The 24,452-nt window shown below is 41.0% G+C and overlaps 1 protein-coding gene across 3 annotated transcripts in view; it reads left to right on the forward strand.

The window, feature by feature from the left end:
* Positions 1-24,452, forward strand: part of KIF16B (kinesin family member 16B) — a 243,691-nt gene that overhangs the window by 170,665 nt on the left and 48,574 nt on the right. For 2 of the 3 annotated variants that reach the window (XM_073339553.1, XM_073339554.1), the window contains 3 exons: positions 956-1,061; positions 1,992-2,042; positions 17,494-17,616. In XM_073339553.1, coding sequence (XP_073195654.1) covers positions 956-1,061; positions 1,992-2,042; positions 17,494-17,616 — 280 coding nt within the window. Of the gene's footprint in view, positions 1-955; positions 1,062-1,991; positions 2,043-2,895; positions 5,595-17,493; positions 17,617-24,452 lie in introns of those variants that run through there. The other variant, XM_073339552.1, reaches the window with a different exon arrangement.

Raw genomic sequence — 24,452 nt, forward strand, 5'->3', positions numbered from 1 at the left:
GGAGAGAGACATTTATCAGATGCTCAACCAAGGGTCCACTAATTGTCAGTTGTTAATTCTTTTGCCTTTTTAAGTTAAAGAAAAACTGGTGAAAAAATCATAACTTTTTGGGTGTTCTTATATTTAAAATTTATATAATGCTTAAGGTGAATAAACTATTCAAAAAAAGAAAAGGAGTACTTGTGGCACCTTAGAGACTAACCAATTTATCTGAGCATGAGCTTTCGTGAGCTACAGCTCACTTCATCGGATGCATGCTGTGGAAACTGTAGCAGACTTTATATATACACAGAGAATATGAAAAAATACCTCCTCCCACCCCACTGTCCAGCTGGTAATAGCTTATCTAAAGTGATCATCAGGTGGGCCATTTCCAGCACAAATCCAGGTTTTCTCACCCTCCACCCCCCCACACAAATTCACTCTCCTGCTGGTGATAGCCCATCCAAAGTGACAACTCTTTACACAATGTGCATGATAATAAAGTTGGGCCATTTCCTGCACAAATCCCAACTTTATTATCATGCACATTGTGTAAAGAGTTGTCACTTTGGATGGGCTATCACCAGCAGGAGAGTGAATTTGTGGGGGGGGGTGGAGGGTGAGAAAACCTGGATTTGTGCTGGAAATGGCCCACCTGATGATCACTTTAGATAAGCTATTACCAGCTGGACAGTGGGGTGGGAGGAGGTATTTTTTCATATTCTCTGTGTATATATAAAGTCTGCTACAGTTTCCACGGCATGCATTCGATGAAGTGAGCTGTAGCTCACGAAAGCTCATGCTCAAATAAATTGGTTAGTCTCTAAGGTGCCACAAGTACTCCTTTTCTTTTTGCGAATACAGACTAACACGGCTGTTACTCTGAAAACTATTCAAAGAACACTTTAAAATACCCATATTGATTGTCTTAAGAATAGGTTTTTTAATTGTGTATCTTTTCATTTTCTAAAAGAATAAATGCATTAATTGAAGAAGAAGTGCAAAGGCGTCTTCAGAATATTCACCGCACATCTGAAAATAACAGTATGAGCCGATCTCAGCCTACAGAAATTCTAAAGGTGAGCAGAGTCCGCTAGGAAACATCACTTTTAAAGATACTTTCAAAATCATTGGTTTAATTCCTTTATCCACATTCCTCATGTTTTCTCTGGATTAATGTAATTTTAGTTTCTAAAATAATATAAATACAGTGACTGTATTTTATTTGTGAAGAGCAGAACAAAAACGTTCAAATTATTTTTGAGGATTTTAGTTTTATATCCTGACATTAAGTCATCTAAGGGTTGAAATACTTTGGTTTCAAACAGCAGTAGATCAAAGTGTACTGTGGAACTTGTACATGGCAGCAGGGTGTACATAGCTACTTAATGTGCAGCATGCTAGTGCGCCATCGAGTCACACTCACACACACCCCAGCTTGCCATACGCTAAATTGCTGAAAGTCACTAATTAAATTCAAGCAGTAAAATCCCAGCTCCATCGAAGTCAATAGGAGTTTTGCCATTGACTTCAACGGGGCTGGGATTTCACCCAATATTTCCATGTTGTCCTGCATTGCGATTATTTTCAGTGAACTGCATCTTAAGCTAAGTTTCTTCTAAAATATGTAGCGCTCAGTGAAGATATTCTCTAAATGGCACCAAAGCCTTTAACTTTTCCAAAATTGATATGAAGAGTTTTACTCCCTCTCCCTTTTATTATGCTTCTGTTGATGACAACATAAAGTTCCATCAAAATGAGTACTGAATATTTTTAATAATACATGCTTAAAAATGAACAAGCCATTCTTGTTAAAATTCCCTTTTTCCTAATTGGAAAACTGAATAGTTTAATTCAGCTGTAAGGCAGTATCTTAGCAAACACCAGTAGAAGATGATGCATATTTTTGACAGTTAAACTGATTTACTTTAGGTCTGTGTTGCTTTAAATAGTTCAACTTTTATAAGAAGGAAACTTTTTTTAATTACATATACCTTTTTGGTTCTTAGGATAATGAAACACTTCATAATGGTACTGTTCAACGGAAGTTGAAGTATGAGGTAGGTTATAATTCGTCAGAATGAAATGATTGTCTTAAATTATGGCATGCTCAGTAGTTAAATTTCTTAATGTTTAGCTGCATAATTAGAATATCAAATTCACAGTAAGATTAATAGCTAATAGGGAAGTCAAGCTATTTTTCAGGCAAAAAAATAAATGGAATCTTGCATGTGGGTACAGTTCTTGCTTTATTTAAATAGCATATTTTTGTGGTGAAGGACTTTTTTTTCATAATTCTTTATTTGGAACAGTATCCCTTTCCTAGATCTATAGGACAAAACCAATTTATGATCAGGAACAAAATTATTATTTCTAATCAAAGTACACTTTAACATGTCTATTCCCAATTGTCTCACTCATGTAAGAGCCTTCAGAATACTAGCAGTACTAGAGAGCAAATATTTGTGAACATGTCCTGAAGGTTTAACGTTAGACAATCTGGAAGTATTTTACCACCAAGTGTTGTACGACTATAATGTTTTATTTGGCAATATCACTTTTTCCCCCCTAGTTCTTTCCTCATTTTTCTTATCCCGGTTTAGATCTTGAATTTTTTAAAAAGCATATAGAAAATTCCTTATCCTATGAACATTCTGATTCTTTTGAGGAAACCAAATGCAGTACTAGACAAAGTGAAATGGATACTGTGTACACACACACACAAATGATGGGTGTGGGGTAAAGATATAAAGATTGTTCCTGAATCAGACCTCAATCAGTAGAATTGGATTTGGTCTCACAGTTTTGATTACTTGTGAATGAATGCACAAACCTAATTAAAATTAAACCTGAATTCAAGACATTTTCAAAGCAGAAGGTGCTTCCATTTTCCTATTTTGGCTTTTTAAACAGAAAAGACGACCTTGGCAGCTACATTATGGCCTCCCTTTTGACTTTAAAGATGATGATATTGGCTCTAACTTGGCTGGAGAAGAAGCAAGAATAGCAGAGTTCGAAAGACACAACAAATGTCCAGAGATGTTGAGCTTAGTTTCTATTCCTGAACAAATCGGTTACCCCTCTCCATTGCAAAACGGAGTTGGGAATGAAAGGAACCAGTCAGAACTGCATTGCTTTGATTGCCTATATGATACTGAATATAAACTGAATCACACTAAAAATACTAACATTTTTAATGGGGAGAAAATTCATTATAAAAATGTTACATTCACATCTCCACAAAATCACAATATGGGCAATGTGGAGCATTCGCAATATAAAATGGTGGATCTCAATCCTGAATATGCAAAAATTACTTCTTGGGACGGGGACACCACAAGGACTGAATTTGATTGTTCTCATTCACAACATCTCTCTGGCTCAGAACCTTTAGCCTCTGGGAATAAGCAGGTTAGCTTTAGCAGCACATCTTGCTTAATTCTCTCTCAGTCCAGTATACTTTCTGAAATAGCACCCAAAGAGAACAATCCATTTAACACAGCGTATAGCACTATTCCAGACCAGTCTCATATTTCTCAGCAGCCAGTTGAAGAAGACCTGGATATTAGCAAAATAATCTCCCCAAAATCAGAAGCGTCATGTTCAGATGTGAGAACAGAACAGAGCTATGGCTTTGGCTATCTTTTTAGCAAGCTCTCTTCTCTTTACAAAGACACTTGTAGTCAAATGCTCAATAGTGCCCAAGTTATTAAACAAATAAAGGAGCTGGGCAATCTGTGTGATAGAAGTGAGAGATGTGCACAAGTGGCATCATTACTGAAAAATTTGCCATTTGTAAAAATATTACATGTAAATGTACCTTTCAGATCAGATATGAAGGTTACGCCTCACTCCATTAATGAGGATAAAGCGCATATTGATAGCAGCATTCAGTTAGAAAACCTCCTGTCAACAGAGAATATTGTGAAGTGTGTATCCTCAAAAATCTCAAGCATGCATGAACGAGATTCTTCTGAAGGATCTATGTACTGGTATGGAAATGAAGAAATGAAAAAGAGCTTGGTGTTAAGGCAAAAACTTGTGCATTTTCCAGATGAGTTACTGAAACTTCAAGTCTGTTCTCTTGAAAGACTATTGGAGTATGTGATCTGTGCCTTACCACAAGTTTGTGCCAGGATGGATCAATTAAAAGGTGTATACTGGCTTGCTGTTGGCAATTGCAAGAAACCTGATCCAGAGCCGGCTTGTTTGCTTTTGTTCAGCTCTGTTTTGTATGCTGTTGTTTTATCAGTCAACCAAGAAGACAACTGTCAGGATTCCTTGACAATTTTTCATGTTCTTCCAATCACCATGATAAGAGAAATTGAAGTTGGTTTTGCTGGACAGAGTGTTAGATTTGTATGTTGTTCTGAAGATAGTTTACTCACAATATTTACCTATAACAAAGACTTCACGCAGAGAATATGCCATGATATACTGAGTATTTTGATTACGACATCAGACGATGCCATTTGTTTAAATCACCAGCTGCTGAAAGGTGATTTGCTGCAGTTGTCACTTCATTGGACATCAGAAGTCACTGATTTAGTTTTTGCAAGTGGAGTACGGTTGTCCTGCAAATTCCGGCGTGTCTTAGCTGACTTGGTATACTTGTTTCATGAAAACATGGAAACTAATAAACCCCCTTTAGGGGATGTTCATGTATTGCTCTATACCACAGTGAAGATTGAAGACCATTTTAAACAAATGACCTACAGATCACTAGTTCTTACAACTACTCATATAGGACTCATGAAGGAAGATAGGGTTTTCTATCCTGTTCCTAGTTCTTTGTACACTTTACCTCAACAGTCCCAGTTTGACAAAATTCAATTATACTGTTTGAATGAAGTCCGTTGTGTGGTTGTCCCAGACAAAAATAATTTAACAAGAATTCAGCTTGTTTTTTCTAAAATGAGTAAGGTTGGATCAGATTCAAGGATTGGTTTTTCTAAACCCCATACAAAAGAAACAAATACTCAGCTGACACTTATTCCATCATTTTTTCAAGACAATTTAAATGTTCCATTGGAAATCTGGGAAATAACTTTCGGTTCAAATGAAGAAGCCATTTGGCTAATTATGTATTTGACTAGGCATAGAAATCCAGATACATTTTAGATACAACAAAAGTAGACAGGCTAAGGGATATTGATATCAAGTACTTTTTATCACTGCTGTTAGACAGTAAGCAAAAGAATACATTTACGACCTTTGAGTCTTGTAGAGAATACCATAAGGTACATACTAGGGCTGTCAAGTGATTAAAAAAATTAATCATGCGATTAAAAAAATCGCCGAAGCATGAAGGGGCATGTGAATGTTTAGCATATCTGGCATGCAAATAACATGCAATGCTGGCTACAAACCTGTCATGTGAACGCCTTTTCTCACTTTCAGGTGACATTGTAAATAAAAAGGAGGCAGCAGATCTCCCATAAATGTAAACAAACTTGTTTGTCTTAGCAATTAGCTGAACAAGAAGTAGGACTGAGTGGACTTGTAGGCTCTAAAGTTTTACATTGTTTGTTTTTGAGTGCAGTTATATATATAAAAAATCTACATTTGTAAGTTACACTATCACGATAAAGAAATTGCACTTTGGTACTTGTATGAGGTGAATTTGAAAATACTATTTCTTTATCACTTTTACAGTGCAAATATTTGTAATAAAAATAATATAAAGTGAGCACTGTACACTTTGTATTCTATGTTGTAATAGAAATCAATATATTTTCTATATTTTCAAAAATCCAAAATACTTAATAAATTTCAGTTGGTATTCTACTGTTTAGCAGTGTGATTAATCACAATTAATTTTTTTGAGTTAATTGCATGAGTTAGCTGCGATTAATCAACAGCCCTAGTATGTACCCATCTTACCTACATCCCATATTAGTTTCTTTTTTGCTTTGTATGGGTCTGTGTAGTACCCATACAGCTTCCTGAAAAGGCAAACACATTTCAAATGTACATGTTTGATAGGGTGAATGGTTCAGAATCTTTACACAGGCAACCACTCTTTACTCTTACTAGTACTATATTCATCCTTCTCTTCTGTGCTGCTGACTTTTACCCCTGCCATCTCTTACCCAGCTTCACCAGAAAGCTCTAGTTAGTGTCTTCCTCACTCTTGCCACCTGAATGGCCCTCTTTCAGAGGACTCTTAACTACTTAAATGAATATCTCTTGCCTCCTGATTCCAGAGGTCTTATCCACTTAGTAGTGGTTTTTGGTTGAATCTCAAGATTCATGTTTGTCGTATCCGTTAGGTTTACTCTATTACTTTACATGGGTTAGAGTGTATTTAAACCCATAGGATGTGCATTATCTCCTGGTAACCCTATGGATGTTGTGTGTGTGCATGTGTACACAGTTTCTAAAAATCATTGCATTGATAGTCTGGAGATTTGCCTGCCGACCTTCTAAGGGTTTAATTTTTGGCACATTTCTTAAAGGGAGACAATTTAAATGTCAAAATCATTGGGTGCTAACTTTCTGCTCATTAATTTTAATAACACTTGGTTTTTACTTCATAAAACCTCATCTTAAAATATGACAGGGCCTCTTCTAATGTTTTCTCCTTTTAAGGTGCAGAAGCTCCATAAATTCTTCTTTAAATAGATGCAGACATGTATTCAAGTAAGTGTGTGTGCACCGCATATGCTGGAGCCAGAGACTTTTGCTTAGCAGTACCTAGGGAGGCTGGGGGGGGTCATACCTGTAGCCCATCCCTTGGCTACATGAGGCAGCACCACCCTGACCCCCTTTAGTTCCTTCTGACTGCCCATCAGCTGGAGTGAGAGCTCTGTGGGGTGGTGATTTCACCACCTTGCAAGTCATCCTCCTAGCCTAGTTTTAGTGTACATAGTTATTAGTTTAGTTGACTAGTGTTAGAGTAAAAGTTATAGACTATAGAATAGTGGTAGAGGTAGTGCTCCCCGGTGATGCCCTCACTGGAGTTCAAGCATTGCCCTTTGTGTGGAGTGGCGATTTCCAACAGTGACCCCCACATGAGCTGCTTGGTCCGCCTTAGGCAAAGCCCACCTTAAGGAGCACTGTTCGATCTGTACATCGTTGAAAAAGAGGACTCAGGTGGCATGGGAACTTCGCCTCAAGCAGGATCTGCTTAAAGAGACCACGAGGCCTGACCCAGTACTGAGGCCTTCTCAGGCCACAGATCACTCTCTAGCTTGGAAAGTGCTTTTGCCTCCTGTTTTGGGATAGGGGCCACTCCAAAGAGGTGCAGGAGTCATTCTCCATCATTGATGCCAAAAAAGAGTGCTCATAAGACCAATCATGAGCACTCCAGGTCCCAGGGTGACTCTTCTGCTTCCCCTAAGAATAGTGTGGACCGTCATGGGACTGGCTCCTGCACATGGGATGATGTGGGAGCCTCTTACCCTCCTTTGGTACAGGGTAGGGAGGATGAACATCCCTTACAACTGACGCCAGTTCTGGCCTCCAGGCATCCGTGGAGTCCGGTACTGACAGGAATGATGCCAGCACCGACAGTGTTTGTGATGTCCTCATACCTGGATACGGTGGACCTACTCTGCCTTTCAGTCCTGTCTAGACAGCTGGTCCAAGACTTCATGAGGCTGGCGCCCGCAATGGTATGCCAATTGGAGCATGCCACTGAACTCTAAGGGCAGGATGAGGTCCATCCTCGAACTCTGTGGATTCAACAAATTAATCAAATAGAGTGACCATGAGCAACCTCACATATCAGCTGTTCTCCCTGCTTTGTCTCAGAATGACAGATTCACCACTCTGGAACTTCAAGACTCTTACTTTCATGTGGCCATCCTACCAAGTCACAGGAAGTTTCTTTGCTTTATGGTAAGCGATCACCACTTTAAGAGTGTCGTTCTCTTATTCAGTTTCTCTTCTGCCCCTCCCCGAGTCTTCACTGAATGCATGGCAGTGGTTGCAGCGTACCGCAAGAGGGAAGGGAAGCCACATCTTCCCCTCCTTCAATGACTGGTTGCTGAAGGGTGCTTCAGAGAGGAGGTTCTTGCCAACATCGACACCATGCTACATTTAGTCGACCATTTGGGACTCATTCTAAATGCTCTGAAGTCGACCTTGGTTCCCTCTCAGCAAATAGTTCGTTGGGCCCCTATGAGATTCCATTAGGTTGAGAGTGTTCCTTCTGACCGACTGCTTCCAGACGATTTGACAGCTGTGTCTCAGTCTACAATCACATCCATCCACGACAGTCCATGTGTGTCTGAGCCTGTTGGGCCATGTATCTGCTTGCACTCAGGTGGTCCAACTTGCCAGGTTGTATCTTTGCCCTCTTCAGATGTGGCTCAGGACGGTTTACTGCTGTGCCCTACCCTGCATTCTCTGGGCAGGTTGAGTCACCTTTCTCCATCCGTCCTGGAACCCCTGCACTGGTAAGAGTCCCCACTCAATGTGCCATGGGGTCCTCTTTGTTTGGCCCTCTCCAGCCAAGTCAGTGGTTATCAACACATCCTTTCTGGGTTGGGGGTCACATCTGGACTTGTTGATGGTGCAGGGCCTCTGGTCAGAACAGAAAGTCATCAGTGTGCTGGAGCTTTGGGCTGTCCACAATGCATGTCATGCCTTCCGGGACTGTATCAGGCATTCAGTGGTTCACGTACTCACCAACAGTACCACTGCGATGTACTATGTGAACAGATGAAGGGGAGCCCAGTCCAGATGACTTTGCCTTGAGTCAATAAACCTGTGGCAGTTCTGCACTGAAGACGACGTCACCCGCTAGCTGTCCACTTACCAGGGATCCAGAGCCACCTCATGGATCATCTCAGCAGGTTTTTCTCCCTGACCCACAAATGGTCTCTGAAGGCTGGTCCTTCAGATAGTTTTCGCAGCATGGGGCATCCCCACAATCTGTCTTGTCAAAAGGAGGGAAAACAGGAAGAGTCACTTATTCTGCTCTCAGGAGGAGCTCAGTCTGGGCTCCCTCTGACAATCAACTCTTTTGTACACATTTCCTCCTATCCTGATGGTTCCTCAGGTCATCACCAAGCTCAAGGCTGATTCAGCCAGGCTCATTGTGATTGCCCCAGAGTGGCCAATGCAGTGCTTCTTCTTGGACCTCCTCTCTCTGTCAGTTCAGCCTCCCATGACTCTTCCTCTCCTTTCCAACCTTCTCAAACAGGACCGCAGCCACACTCTGCATCCGGCGATCAGCTCCCTGCACCTTACGGCATGGCTGCTTCATGGCTGAATAAGGAGGAAGAGCGTTGCTCAGAGGCTGTCCAACAGGTCCTATGTAACAGTAGGAAGCCTTCCATTAGAATGGCCTACATGGTTAAGTGGAAGATGTTTTCCATGTGGTCCTTGGCCTATGCGACCCATCCGGCAGAGACTTCCATCCAGGACATCTTGGAGTACCTGATATACTTTCAGGAATTAGGCTTAACCCTCAGTTCCCTGAGAGTACACTTGACAGCAATATCAATATTTCGTCCATCTATCCAAGGGAAACCAGTTTTCTCCAATGCTATGCTTATAAAGAGTTTTCTGAATGCGTGAATTGCAGGCACTGATGGCTGGGCCTCCTTACATGCAGTTCTCCAGGGACAAGTTACACTCCGGCCACACCCAAAGTTTGTATCCAAGATGGTCTCTATTTCATTTGAACCAGGCAGTGTATCTGCCTGTATTTTTCTGTAAGCTGCATTCTGCCCTGGAGTAACAATGCCTCCCTATGTAGGATGCTGTCTAGCCTTTTATCTGAACAGGACTGAACAGTTTCATGCTTCCACTTGCCTGTATCATTTGCAGACTGCATGAAGAGACAGGTGATTTCTGCACAGATCATCTCTAGATTGATAACATCTTGCATCAAGACTGTGTATGAGATCGTGTTGGCTATGCCTCCTCAGCAGATATGGGCACATTCAACGAGAGCACAGGTAATGTCAGTGGTGTTCCTTAATGACATTTCCATATTGGACGTTTGTAGGGCAGCCATGTGATTGTCCATACATGCATTTTCGGACCCTTATGGGATGACTGCTTCTTCCAGAGCAGATGCTAATGTTGGAAGAGCAGTCCAGCAATCCTTACTCAGGTAGACTCTGAGCTCTGCCTCCAGATGGGGTACTGCTTACTAGTCACCTACTTGGAATACTTCTGCATCTACTCAAAGAAGAAGAAATGGTTACTCACTGTAACTGTGATTCTTTGAGATGTTCTGCAGATGTGTATTCTATGATCCACCCTTCGTCCCCTCTGCGTCAGAGTCTTCCCCTGGACTTTTAGTGCAAAGGAACTGAGGGGAGTCGGGGCAGTGTTGCCTCATATAGCCAGGGGAGGGGCAACAGGCATGAAGCACAAGCACTGCCCATCTGTAAGTACTGCTAGGCAAAAGTCTCTGGCTCCAGCGCACGCGGCATGCACACACTTACTTGGAGTGCCCATCTGCATCACATCTTGCAGAACCACAGTTACACTGTCAGGAACTATATTCATTTACTCATTTTACTGTCTGTCCACAGACTGTTTTTTCTATGGGAAAAGAATAAATTATAATCCTATAAAGTAAAGAGAGGAATCTACATGATCCCTTAATGAGCCAGTTGTTATTTAAACATGATTCATCATAGGCACTTACATTTCACAAGTGTAAATCCTTAAAGTAAACTTACAGAAAACATATAGATATAGCAGAATCTATACACAGAATCTTTAATAATTTTTTTATAGTTTGGGGTGGGAGAAGTTGGACATCTCAAAACCCTATAACATATCATCAGAATGTATTTAGTTCTTTTTTTAACCAAAGTATGTCATGGTTGTATTTGAGTGATTTATAGTTTTAAAAGCAAGTCACAAAAAGTGAAATTGAACTTTATGGGTCTTTTGTAATTCTTATATTTCTAATTGCCAAACTGTAGTTTATGACATCCTTAAGATGAGAACTTGATACTTCTGTCCAGTATGCAGATATGCACTGACAGATAATCTAATCACACACATTCCTTTCGTAGTGCAGCCATTTTCATAAGATCAGATGTTATATCTGCCTATCATAAAGAAGAATCAAGGCCTAAGATAATTAGTATGTGATTTTTTTAATACATAGGTCAAACAATATAAAACAGTTTTTAATAAAATATTTTTGGAAGTGGGGTGAGAAGCTAGAGTTATGGTTAGGAATAAATCATAGGTAAAAAACATAGTGACTCTTTTTAAACTCAATCTTGTTTACTGTTTTAAAACAAATTGTTCCATAATCAAGATATGATCAGTTGCCTACATTTTTTATTGGTTTGTTGAGTCCTTTGAATGTAGTATTTCATCTATTTTCCTTATTTCTGATGCTTTAAGAAGAACTTAAGTGCCAGATCCTCAGCTGTGGCTAACATATTCTTGGGGTGGGTGGGGGATAAGATAGCTGTAAGCTATTTGTTCTGTTCCTTTAATGCTGGGGGCTGATCTGTTTTCTGATGTAATTTAGAGTAGTCTCAGAATTGCACTGTTATTCCTGACTGTCCACTGACCCAGGGAACTGTTCTGGCAAGCCGGCTTTGCTGGGTCTCAGTCATTCTCCTGATCTCCTCTACTTAATGCCAGGAGAAATGTTGCTGTATGCATCCCAGAGCGGTTTCTGTACACTTTGAGTGAGGTGGTTAAGCTGACTTTTTAGCTGCTGTGTATCACTGAAGCAATGCAAAGCAGACAGCTCAGACCTGAGAAGCAAATCCTTTATTTGAAAACCCAATTTGTTGACAAATATTTCACAACTTGTCATTCTCCCTATTCTGAGAAGGAAAAAATATTCATATATCTTTTTTGACTAAATTGCAGAGAGTCTTAATATAGTCTTAGTGTAGGTACTTGGACCATGTGATTTGAAAATAGAGGAAATTAGATGAATGCAAATATATCAGAGATTTAGTTACAGATATGGGCTATGTTTTGGTTTGTATTTTGAACAATGATCATGCTACAGTAAGAGTGGTTGCACATAGGATTGCCAAAAGTTTCATAACAAGTCTCTCACTTTTAACATGGTCAGCTGGCAATCCAGGGAATTGCGGATACTGCGCTAATGCTTCCCAACAATTAAAAATAGAAACATTTGGCCCTTGATGTCTCTCCACAAGATGTACCAAATGTTGATCCTGAAACCTAGCTGAGGGTCCTGTTATCTCTTGTCTGTTTGCTTTGTGACCCATTGTATGATGCTGTGTGGCACTGAATGAATTCTTACCTCTCTCTCTCTTAACATCCCGCTCCAGGAATGATCTGAACTATTGAAAAGTGGCACGAGAGCACCAGTAACCCATAGGCATGACGGGTTCGGCCGATCGCGGCTCCCAGTGGCCGTGGTTCGCTGCTTCAGGCCAATGGGGGCTGCAGGCAGCGGCGCGGGCCAAGGGACGTACTGTCCGCCGCTTCCAGCAGCTCCCGTTGGCCTGAAGCAGCGAACCGCAGCCACTGGGAGCCGCGATCGGCCGAACCTGCGGACATGGCAGGTAAACAAACTGGCCCAGCCCACCAGGGGCTTTCCCTTCACAAGCAGCGGAACAAGTTTGGGAACCACTGCACTATATAATCACTCCAGTTTCAATTATTTTGGTAGTTTATTTCAAAATATTTGTCAGCAAGTATGTCTGTAACAATACAGACACAACAAAAAATTGCCCTGGGAGTAGAGAGTTAAAGAAACTCCTACGACAACACAGTTCGCATTTGCGTCCACCCCCACCCCACCCCCCCGCAGCCTCTCCCCAGCCCAGACCGCTCACCTCTGCCCAGCCCAGACATTCATACCCCTACCCTTATCCCAGCTGAACCCCCCCCGCACCTCTCCGGCCCAGACTCTCACAGACCCTACCCTCCTGGAGCCCAGGGATCCAGAGGAAAAAAGAGCCTGATGCTGGGTGCCCAGCTTGCACAGAGTTGCCTGTGCACTGCCGCCTCCTTCCTTCAGAGTATGCTGGGAACTGCAGCTACTCTCTAGTTCCCTCTCCGTCCCCCCCGGCCTTGTCTTCTATTTGTGAGCTGGACTCTGTTGAGTCCAACAGTCCCTAGTGGCAGCCAGCAGCTCTGCAGCCCATTTATATGGGGGAAAAAAGGAAATTCTGCATGCCCAACGTTAATTTCTGCACAATTGTGCAGTGGCACAGATTTCCCCCAGGAGTATTATGAGCTCACATAGTACAACACAATGTTGTTTCAGTTGGACATATATAATCACTATAACCCATTTAGGCTACATGACAGAGTTTTGTCAACAAAAGTTATGCCGCTTCGGTTTAAGCGCTGTTGCATGTCCACATGATCCTCCTTGCGTCGGCAGAGCGCATCACACTGCGAAGGTTTTGCAATGCCTTATGGGGCAGGTACAACGTCACATGATGCAGGTTTCTCAATCCCATCGTTCCATGGGAACAGTTGCTAGCCACTTTTTAACTGAAGTGTACGCGTGGGAGGGGGGGAGTGTGTGCATAGGGTGGGGGAGGGAGAGACAGAAACAGTGTATCAGCATGCTGTCTCTTTAAGTTCAGACAGCAGCCTGAGCAACCAATCCTGAGGCGGGAGAGGGGGTCCGCCCCCCCACGCATCAGCCCCCAGCTCTGCACAGCAGTCTCTCCCCCTTCCCCTCACTGCAGCATCAGCCGCCCTCTTTGCCTGCCTGCCTATGGTTCTGTAATTCCCTCCGAGTTCTTCCACAGCCTCCTCAGTGAGCGGGAGCGGCCTCCTCAGCAGCTCTGTGAGCTCTCTGTGCTGAAGAATGTCAAAGCTTCCCAGAGCTTTGAAAGGGGAGGGGCACTTGCCTGCATAGCTAGATGCAAGGCAGCCGAGTTCAAAACAGTGAGCAGAGCGCTCACGGCAGGCAATGTGGGATACTGGGGGAGGCCTGTAAGGGCGACATAACAAACAGCAGCATCTACACCGGGGCGGGCACACTATGGCCCAGAGGCCACATCCGGCCCTTCCAGACATTTTAATCCAGCCCTTGAGCTACTGCCGGGGAGCGGGTCTGGGGCTTGCCCTGCTGCGGTGCTCCAGCAGGGGCAGGGGCTTGCCCCACTCTGCGCGGCTCCTGGAAGCAGCAGCATGTCTCCCTTCTGGCTCCTATACATAGGGGAAGCCAGGGGGCTCTGCGTGCTACCCCGTCCGCAGGTGCCGCCTCCACAGCTCCCATTGGCCAGGGTTAGCCAATGGGAGCTGCAGGGGTGGCACCTGCGGATGGGGCAGGGTGCAGAGCTGCCTGGCCGTGCCTCTGTGTAGGAGCTAGAGTGGGGACATGCTGCTGGTTCTGGGAACTGCTTGAGGTAAGCGCCACACAGAGCCTGCACCCCAACCCACTGCCCCAGCCCTGATCCCCCTCCTGCCTTCTGAACCACTCGGTCCCAGCCCGGAGCACCCTTCTGCACCCCCAACCCCTCACCCTCAGCAGCACCCCAGAGCCCTCATCCCCTCCTGAACCCCGAACCCCAACCCCCAGTTTTTGTCAGCATTCATGGCCCACCATGCAATTTCCACACCCAAAAAATTTGCCCACCCCGACCTACACTGATGCTTTGTCAATTTTACTTTGCCGTAAAAGCTTTATGCCTCTCATTGAGGTGGTTTTATTTTGTCGCCAAAATAGGAGAGTTTTGCCACCAAAAGTAGCATTGTAGTGTGTACATCTCTACTGTTTTATCAGCAAAAGCTGCCTTTTGCCAACAAAACTGTGTAGTGTAAACAAGGCCTTACTGATGCTGAGAATACATTCCAAGTGAGTCTCATTGGGACTTAAAAAGTAAATAAGTGTGAGAACTACTGTTATCAAGGTTGGTATGTGACTATACATACTGTATGTAACACTTTTTGGATTATATAGAAAAATTCTACTATATGGCTGAATTTGGTTAGATGCACCACAGAATTTCTATACTCTTATTTGTCTTCAAATCTAAGACAATGTAAATTCTACGCTTTTCACAGAACAGTCTTGCACTGAAACTCCTTTTATTCCACTGTAATTTAAATATTATTGGATAAACATTGATGGTTGTCAAAGCTTTGTTAATTTGTTAGGACGTTCTTTGCCAAATACTGTAGTTTATTTTGTTTGGTACTATATTATTTCTTTTTCTAAACTATAATTTCTATGTAAATTCTCAGTAGAAACAGTATATTTTCCACAAAGATGAATAAATGATAAACACCCTCTGTCACTGTTTTTAACTTACTGAGAGTAACTTTTGTGGTATTATTTTAGAGAGAGATTAAACTAAAGTGTCAGTCTCAGGGAAATGAACTGTTCTTCCTTTCAAGGTAAATATTAACTAGTGTTAAACAAAAAAAATCAGACCTTTCCCCCCTCTTTTTAGAAATCAAAAACCTCTGAGATATTCAGCTTTTGACCAAGAACTTTTGTTTTTCAAGTTTAGTTTTCAAATGGAAAAAATGAATGTTTTCAAGAAAGCAGATGCTTTCTGTGAAAAATTTCATTTAGATGAAAGCCTAATTTTCTATTGGAAAAAGATTGTGGCAAAAAGTTCCAGCTCTAATAACATTTTAAAAGATTGAGATTTGGATTAGTAACAGGAGAGAGAGATTTTTGCTGTCGGTGGCCAGTTCAAGCCAGGTAAATCTGTAAGTAACCAAAAGTTATCTATGGACAGATACCACAGAAAGAGGCCTATGTGAAAGAGTTGATAGTCTTGGTGCAGTTCCTGTTATATATAAGTACACAGCACAAAAATCACCACAACTGAAACCAACAAACACCTTGTGTGCAGTCGCAGTGGAGAGACCACTAGATAGTCAGTGCTGGTCAGAATTGGGGCACTTAAGCGTAGGAGCTTATGCAGTGTGGTGGCTCTACTTAGGTTTCTAGGATTGTCAGTCCCACACATGTCGAATATAGATTTCACTTACTAAAATAGCAGAAGATTACCTTGTCTTTTTTGCTTTAAGACATTGTTTATATGTGGTATAGAAATATTAAAAAATTAAACAGGATATTTTGGTTTTGGAGATCAATTTACTATACAGTAAAATGTCAGATGTTAATAAATTGGAAATAACACTTTCAATTGGGGTTTTAGTATTTTTTCATAGAAATAAGACCTCTAAATAGCTTGTCGGCTTGCTCTGGAGTAAGGAACACAGAGTCTCAGGTGGTCATCAGTAAAGCGTTGATCTAGATTATATAGATGTCCTTGGGTAACATCGTTATGTATAAAAATGGAATATGACAGCAAAATTAAATCTGTTTTTAAAATCTATATTATAAACTTGTATTTGTCTCAGTGCTATTGCTTTTTAAAATAAAAGTGAAATTACAAAGCTTTTCAAACTAAACTTTTTCCACTAAAAAGATGGAGAACTTAATGGTACCAGAAATCACATAATTAATATCTTTATTCATTACAAATGCTTTTGCCACTTTTGGACACAAACATTGCAAAACGTTAATCTTGAGTTGCAAAAATATTTTAATTTTTGACACAACTTTGGAAAATACAAGATTGCTAAATTGCAGATCCTATTAGCTCTTAGTCAAAGAAATGCACTCCCATTGTAGACTTATCTGTAAAGGTGTTTGTAATCTCCAGCACCTTGCTGTCCAGACCATAAACATTTGTCATATTTGACTTTTCTGTTAGTCAGATGCGGCTTAAAAGATATGATAGGAAACTGTTTTGACAATGGATTAAAGTGTTGTCTGTACCTTATTGAATGATAAAATGCCTTAGGATTTAAATATTTGTAGGATTGCCCAGATTCTCTCAAGCTTTGCATGATGTCTGCTAATAGGTCTGATATTTAAAACAAACAAACAAAAAACAAGGTCAATTTCTGGTTGTAAAGTCCTAATTCATTTATTTATATTTTCGAGTAAGATCAAAACAAAGTTTAATGCAGGGATTGGCAACCTTTGGCATGCAGCCGGTCAGGGAAATCTGCTGACGGGCCAGGACGGTTTGTTTACCTGCAGCATCCACAGGTTCAACCAATTACAGCTTCCACTGGCCGCGGTTCGCCGTTCCAGGCCAATGGGGGCTGCGGGAAGTGGTGTGGGCCAAGTGATGTGCTAGCCGCCGCTTCCTGCAGCCCCCATTGGCCTGGAACGGCGAACCACGGCCAGTGGGAGCTGCGATCAGCCGAACCTGAGGATGCTGCAGGTAAACAAACCGTCCCAGCCCACCAGCGGATTTCCCTGATGGGCCGCATGCCAAAGGTTGCCGATCCCTGATTTAATGCTACCTTTTTAGCTTTTTACTTCTAAGCTGCAAATGCCTTCAAATATTAAACAACAATTGAAATGGCTTTATCACAATTTTTTCATGTATATCTAAAAGAAATGTGAGGGTTTATTAATAAGATGATTACCATTTTTCTTTCAAAGAACCCTTCATGTTTCTAAATAACCTTTGCCTCCTGTATGCTCTTTTCTCTACTTCTCTGTCCAAGAGCATTTTCTTATTTCTAGCCAACTGAAGTATGTTCCATGTAGTGATTCTGGTCTTCCTTTGTTCTTCTTATTTGATATCTACTTGATAGCGGATGGTCTGTCGCTCTCTGGGAGCAAATCCAGATGACCTAAAGGATCCAATTAAAATTAGCATTCCACGCTATGTCCTTTGTGGGCAGGGAAAAGATGAACACTATGAGTTTGAAATAAAGGTAAGTGTTTTTCACTTACCTTTCTTTAATGTTTGGATTTCTTGCACTCATGCTGCGTTGTTATACCATTACTGAGTGACAGAAAAATGTAAAAATGCCCAAGATTCACAAGCAAGTGGTTATAAGATTGCTCTACCCAGCCGTCAAAGTTCAAAAGGTGGAAAACATTCTTGCATTGTGAAATGCAGTTGGTAATAAAGTGTGTAGCTATGACTGAGTTGACTGCTGCTCACAATGATGTCACAAGCAGTACAGAAGCCAAGAGAAGTAGACGACAACCTGAAAGAAAACTGCCAGTTTAAAAAATGTTACACATTAGAAATCTGCATGATTACCCCAAGGAAATGTATTGTGTTGGCTGCCGAAGGTCTTTCCAGCAGAAAACATTCTGGATTTCAGACATGTCTATTAGCAGGAGAGATATGATCACTCCACCCTAATTGTGCAAAACAAGCCTTTTAAACTCAAGGTGAGTGTCATGTCTTGGGCAAGATGTCATCCTTGGTGTAAAAAAAAAAAAAAAAGGCTCAAATATGTAATCTTAACTATCACTGATATCTCATTGTCAGGGACAAGGGAGCATTGTAAATATTCTTTCTGAAGGTTGTCACTTTTATGTTTTTTTCTATTAAAAATCCCCATTGTCACAAACTTTCTTACTCAACAGCACACTTTACTGGATACTGTGGGGATGTCTGCATACAGCATCTAATGGATCATGTGCACAACTACAAAACTTCAGTGGTCAGACTCTTGATCTCACTACTCCAGTGTAAATTTGGGGTAACTACATTGAAGTGACAGTAGGGTAGCTGAGATTAGAATATAACTCAAGCTAAATTTTAACTTGAAAATCACTAAATCACAGCTAAATCACAATACAATTTGATATAAAATTATTAGACATATTAAGTTATTAAACTTGTCATGTTTTCCTCTAATAACAAACACAGCATTAAGCTATAGATGTTTTCTGAGGTTCCATCTGCTCCCTGGTCTCCCCATGTTACTCCTCTCCTTCCACCCTCCATTTTCTCCATGTTCAAACTCTGTTAATTTCTCCTATTCCCATCTCCTTCTCCCTCAATGTTATCTCTTCCATCCTAGTTTCTCCCTGAGATTTTTCGTGTTCAACCTTGTTGGGTAAGTACAGGGACACTGCCTTTCCTTCCTAACCCAGGTATCGAGACGGTCTCTCTTCAAAGCAAAACATGAAAAGCTGACTGGAAACATGCTTGGTGAAGGTAGAGCATGCACAACCTTGTATGAGTGACACATCTCCGCAGACTGAAGACCTCAATTTGCTGGGGTCAGAGATAAGAGGATTGACAGCCTTTAGCTACTGTGTGTCAAACTTGCTGACCTAGTTTTTCATTAGCTACCGCCGGTTAAAGGGCTTTCACTACAACATGCAGATAATTTCTGAGCTGTGTTCACATTCTGCCAGCTGAAAAATTGGTACCTAATCCATCAGGTTAGGTCAAAGATGGTCAGACCTGCTGCTGGCCACATCACTTCCTTGTGTATCATTGGCTATGAAACTGAAGTGTCTTAACCACATCAGCTCAATAAGCCATTGGCTTCGGGGAAATATTTGACTTCATGATACCAAATCATCCCACTCCCTCTACCTTTTCAAGAATCCCTCTTGCAAGTAACTACAATGGAACAAGTTGCAGCTTTTTCACAGGTCAGAACAATAGAAGAGGGTGACATAGCAGTGTCAGGGAATGGGAGTCTATTATTGTTATACTTGTATGCCTTTGTTATCAGCTTAATTACAGTAATAAACATAATACCATAGGTGGCAACTCTGAAATTGGTTAGGGCTCTTCAGAGGTTAGTACCTGGGATATCCCTTATAATCCATCAGCCTTTCTTTATTCAAGGCAGTTAACTCTCTCTGCTGTCTTCACAAGTCATGTTTCTCTTTTATTGTCTATTTTCTCCTTGGAGGCCAGGCCGTGCTGTTGCCCAAGCTGCTTTCCCTGTAGTGACTATTAGGCTCCAAGCCCCACCCCACAGTCCTTGTAATATAAGCCTACTACTGCCACTCCATCAGGGACTTAGAAGGCTGCTACTTCTCTGCTCCTGGGTTCCCTCTCTTTATTCAGCAATCTGGTTGCAGGGCCCCCGACTCTATTCCCCTCTGATTAGGCCCCAACTGGAGTATTGTGTCCAATTCTGGGCACCACATTTCAGGAAAGATGTGGACAACTTGGAAAGAGTCCAGAGAAGAGCAACAAAAATGATTAAAGGTCTAGAAAACATGATCTATGAGGGAAGTTTGAAAAAATTGGGTTTGTTTAGTCTGGAAAAGAGAAGACTGAGAGGGGACATAACAGTTTTCAAGTATGTAAAAGGGTGTTACAAGGAGGAGGAATAAAAATGGTTCTCCTTAACCTCTGAGGATAAGACAAGAAGCAATGGGCTTAAATTGCAGCAACAGAGGTTTAGATTGGACATTAGGAAAAACTTCCTAACTGTCAAGGTGGTTAAGCACTGGAATAAATTGCTTAGGGAGGTTGTGGAATCTCCATCATTGGAGATTTTTAAGAGCAGGTTAGACAAACACTTGTCAGGTATGGTCTAGATAATTAGTCCTGCCATGGGCGCAGGGGACTGGACTAGATGACCTCTCGAGGTCCCTTCCAGTTCTATGATTCATGGAAGCATAATTACAAGACTATCTTCCATAAAAATATCCTATTGACTGAATGATTCCTACTCTTGAAGACCAAAATCCCTGAAGGTATAATGAGACCATCCATATCTAATTCAGAGGAGTGGGGGCGAAATTACGAGCAAGATGCCTTATGCTTTAGGGAATAAGCCAACCATTAAGAGAGAGGGGTTAGGAAGAAATTTCCTCAATGAGATGGTTACTTCAGATATGTCCACTATACAGGTTCTTGCATCTTTCTTTAAAGCGTCTGATGCTGACTATTGCTAGAGATAGCATATTAGATGAGATGGAGCACTGATATGATTCATTATGTCAATTCCTGTGCTTCTGTGTTCCATTCTGGTCTTATGACTACTCAGCATCTCTAATTGCAAGTTCAGAATGGTGACCTTAGTCTCAATTGTAGCGTTTTAAATTCACAGGATTGACTTGGTGCTCTACTTTAGTAACTTACACGTATTTGCCAGGTCATTTCTCAGGAACTACCTTCATATCTTCTTTGGAGGGGTTTGTTACCAGTGCAAAGCTCTATCATTTTGGCCAGGGTATTAAGCAAGCACTAGCTATGGTGGAAGCTGACATTCACATCTTCCTCTACCTTGATAGTTGACTAATAAATGGGGGGGACAACCAGCATTACAGATGGCTGGCTCTCGGTTTCATTTCTGAGACCGAAAGATAGAACAAGGTGATTCACTTTCACTCCTGAAAACACACTGCATTTGACTCGACTATAGATTCAAAAGTGGCAAGAGTTTACTGCCCTGTAGAAGGTTTCAAGAATGCTTAATTATCCTGTCAGTATGGTCTTAACCTCAAAACCTAGATTATGGGTTCCTGAGCCTACTGATAACTCTGTTTGCTAGATTGAGAGTGAGGTCTCTTCACCAAAGTTGTTTTCTTTAGGCAGATATAGCATTTTTAAATCCAGATTGACTGCCTCTCAAGTGGTGTCCCTCAAAGTCTATTCTCCATCAGGTGAAGTTAGGTTGATGCTTAGTTACTTCCTTACTAGAATGAAAACATTCTGTCAAGTCCCAAGGTTATTAATAGTTTAGGGTTACTATAGGATAGGATTTGGGAGAGGTAATTTTCTCTCAACCTCTTCTAGATAGTCTTTTCCACATACATAGACGATGTAATGCTTCCCTTTAGTCTTAAAATCTATAAATCTGTTAAGGAAAGGAAGGTTCTACCCTGTTTATTTCATGGATGCCCCTCATGGCCAGGGAAGATTACCAGCTGCTGAAATAACTCATTACCTGAGGGTCTTTTCTTTCTCCCAAATTTAGATCTAAATTTCTCTTTTATCGGAGTGAGATTTTTTTTCCCTAGTCCTACTTCTGCTGTTGGTCTCCCAACAAACTGCTCAAGCTTTTATTGCTCTTTTCCTACCACAAAACTATGACTTTCCTGCACCTTACAGCCCTCAAACTCTGACTCAGATACAAGTTGAACTATCAGAGAACTTCTAAAGATAAGCAAGCCGCATCCATGAATCTTTGGGAACATACATTTTTATCAGCAGATACTTAAATTAGTATGTGGCCACATCCTAGATATTACCATAATTTGAAGAAACAGAATCAAGAAATGAGGTGAAAAAACGTCTTCTGCTGGCACAAAATAGATAAATTCCTTCCCTGGTATCACAAAGAAGAGTGAGCAATTCAGGGGATCTTGGCAGCACCTTTAGTCTAAATATTCATAAGTCCTTCAATCTAGTAGGCAGTCCTTAAATAAGTTCACTTCTAGCTAAACTGTAGTATATCAAGACAAAACGTTATTTTCTAGTGCAGGTTGGCTTAGCACCTTGTCCATCCATAGGTGAGTCTTAGTGTTTTGGAGTGGGCCTTTTAAATGGTCCCTTCACTCTCATAGTTAGCTAACTCTAGTCCATCATGATGAAACCATTGCGCACAAGACCTACCTTATGATTTTCAGGAGATCCTAGACTTGAGACCCCACATTGAATTGATTCATTTTCTATAAAACAGAGAATCCTTAGGCCAGCACCAGCCTCTTCTGCAACAGGAGAGGTGAAGTCCAGGCACTTATGCTGGTGTTTAGTGGTAGTTACTAACATTAATATCTTTCCTACACCATGCCAATGGATAGTTTTCCATATAAACTCTCATCTGCCAGGCAGTTTTGTATGCATTCCTTAGAGAACCCAAATAGCCATGTTAACATAAGTGAAGGTAGTTGATTATTTAAATAACTTGACTAAAGCCTCAGAGCATGTCTGTATTGGGACTGGGATTGGAACGCAAGAGTCACTTGCTCTCAATCCATGCTTGCTCTCATGTTGTTGTGCTGCCCATAGGTTGTGGCCAGAAGCCACAATGGATGTTCAGCAGGGAAGCCCACTCTAGAGGCAGGCAATTGGCCTGCATCCAGGAGGAAGTTTGTGGTGGATATAATGCCACTGATAGCTGCCAGATGTCACAATTCATCCACAGGCTCAGAGTGTACTGGATTCCCTCAAAATTTTGACTCCTCCAGGCATGGATTTCACTGACTCCAAAAGAAAACTCTAAAGATTAGTATGAGGCAGAAAGAGATCATTAATCTGTTTTTTAGAGAAAATATCTCATTCACAGCCTCTTAAATCCAAAAATATAAATACATATTTTTTAAAATCCTCAGTTCACCTTTAAATTCTTTGCTCAATATTTTAGTCAAAAATGTCTTCCAAGAAACAGATCTGTGTAAATCTAGATATAATTTAGGACCACTGAATTTTAGATCTTCAGATACCGAGTTCATAGATTGTGGCAGAAACAAAAATGTAAACAAGGTTTTCAGCTTTTCCCATCACTGGATCAAAAACATACTGACTTGAAGGCCAAACGAGTCACCTGTCCCACCATAGTTAATGTCATTGGTGGAGATGGAATTTTTCTCCAAGGAAAAGATCTGCAGAGTAGCCGTTTGGAACGTCCTCACACTCCTTCACTTACTATATACCATTTGGACCTCTTGGCTGATGCTGCTTGTAGACTTAAAGTCCTAAAGGGTGATTGAATACTTACAATATTTTAAGTATTGTAAAATAGCATCAAACTTAATTCTGCAGGTGATAAATGAGCCAGAGAAGAATTCAGCTCACTCACCTATAACTGATCTGGTTCTGCTATGCTAACAGGAGTAAAATTAGTATAACTTAATTTTGTAAATAGAGCTTGCAGAGGTTATTTTCAAGGAGCACATCTGGTGAGTTGAGGGACTGTTAATTTTCACAGTGACAATAACGGCACTATAATTTCACAAAAATAATTCAGTAGGCTACGCTTTCTCCTACTTTTTTATCTCCCTTTCTGTTGGCTTCAGGATAGGGCACATTTTTAAATTACTTTTTTCACTGTTGTTTTTGTGTCTTAAAAAAAAAAAAGACAATGACTACAGTTTTCTTTTGAGTGCCTCGATAGGAAATCAACATAAAATGTTGATTAGACTGTTTACCTCTGTCACCAAGCAGAAGAAAAGTTCAGCAGTCCACATTGTCGTATTCTCGTTCCATAAACCTAATTTTCAGGCAGGAAATAATCCTGTTTAATCTAGAGCAGAACTAAAACTGCAGTTTTAGACTATTCAATTAAATATTAATTTATTAGTTTTTGTAATAAAGTCAAAAATATATTTAACTTGATAGACTACAAGGGTTCCAAAAATAGTTGTTGTTTTCCTCATAAATCCATATTTAGTATTGCACTGCGTGTCACAATGTTGTTAAAAATGTGTTTAAAATGTTATGGAAAAATGCATTATCCTCTGTATACAGATACTAACACTGATGATATAAAATTGTTTTAAAATAAACTGTGGCAGAATATGCCATAAAATTTTAAAAAAGCATCATTCTGAGTTAGGAACTAAATTCTATTCTGCAGGTCAGCCTTTTGAGAGTTTCACCCATAGCCTCTCTATATGGACTAACAGTCCCTATGTTTCAGATATAAAATTTGATTTTTGAACTGCAGCAGCACAAAAATGACCTGCCCAGTCCAGCCCAAATTAACTTTACGTGCTACTGCTCTAGGGAAGTTCTGCAGATTTTCTTGGCTGTGTAGCCACGGAAGCTATGCTCTCACTAGAGCAGTCCAGCTCCCGTAAAAGTAAATTACTCTTTTGACTACATTGGTTGGAA

This window comes from Lepidochelys kempii, chromosome 3 (assembly GCF_965140265.1).
Source record: "Lepidochelys kempii isolate rLepKem1 chromosome 3, rLepKem1.hap2, whole genome shotgun sequence".
NCBI classification, from domain to species: domain Eukaryota; kingdom Metazoa; phylum Chordata; order Testudines; family Cheloniidae; genus Lepidochelys; species Lepidochelys kempii.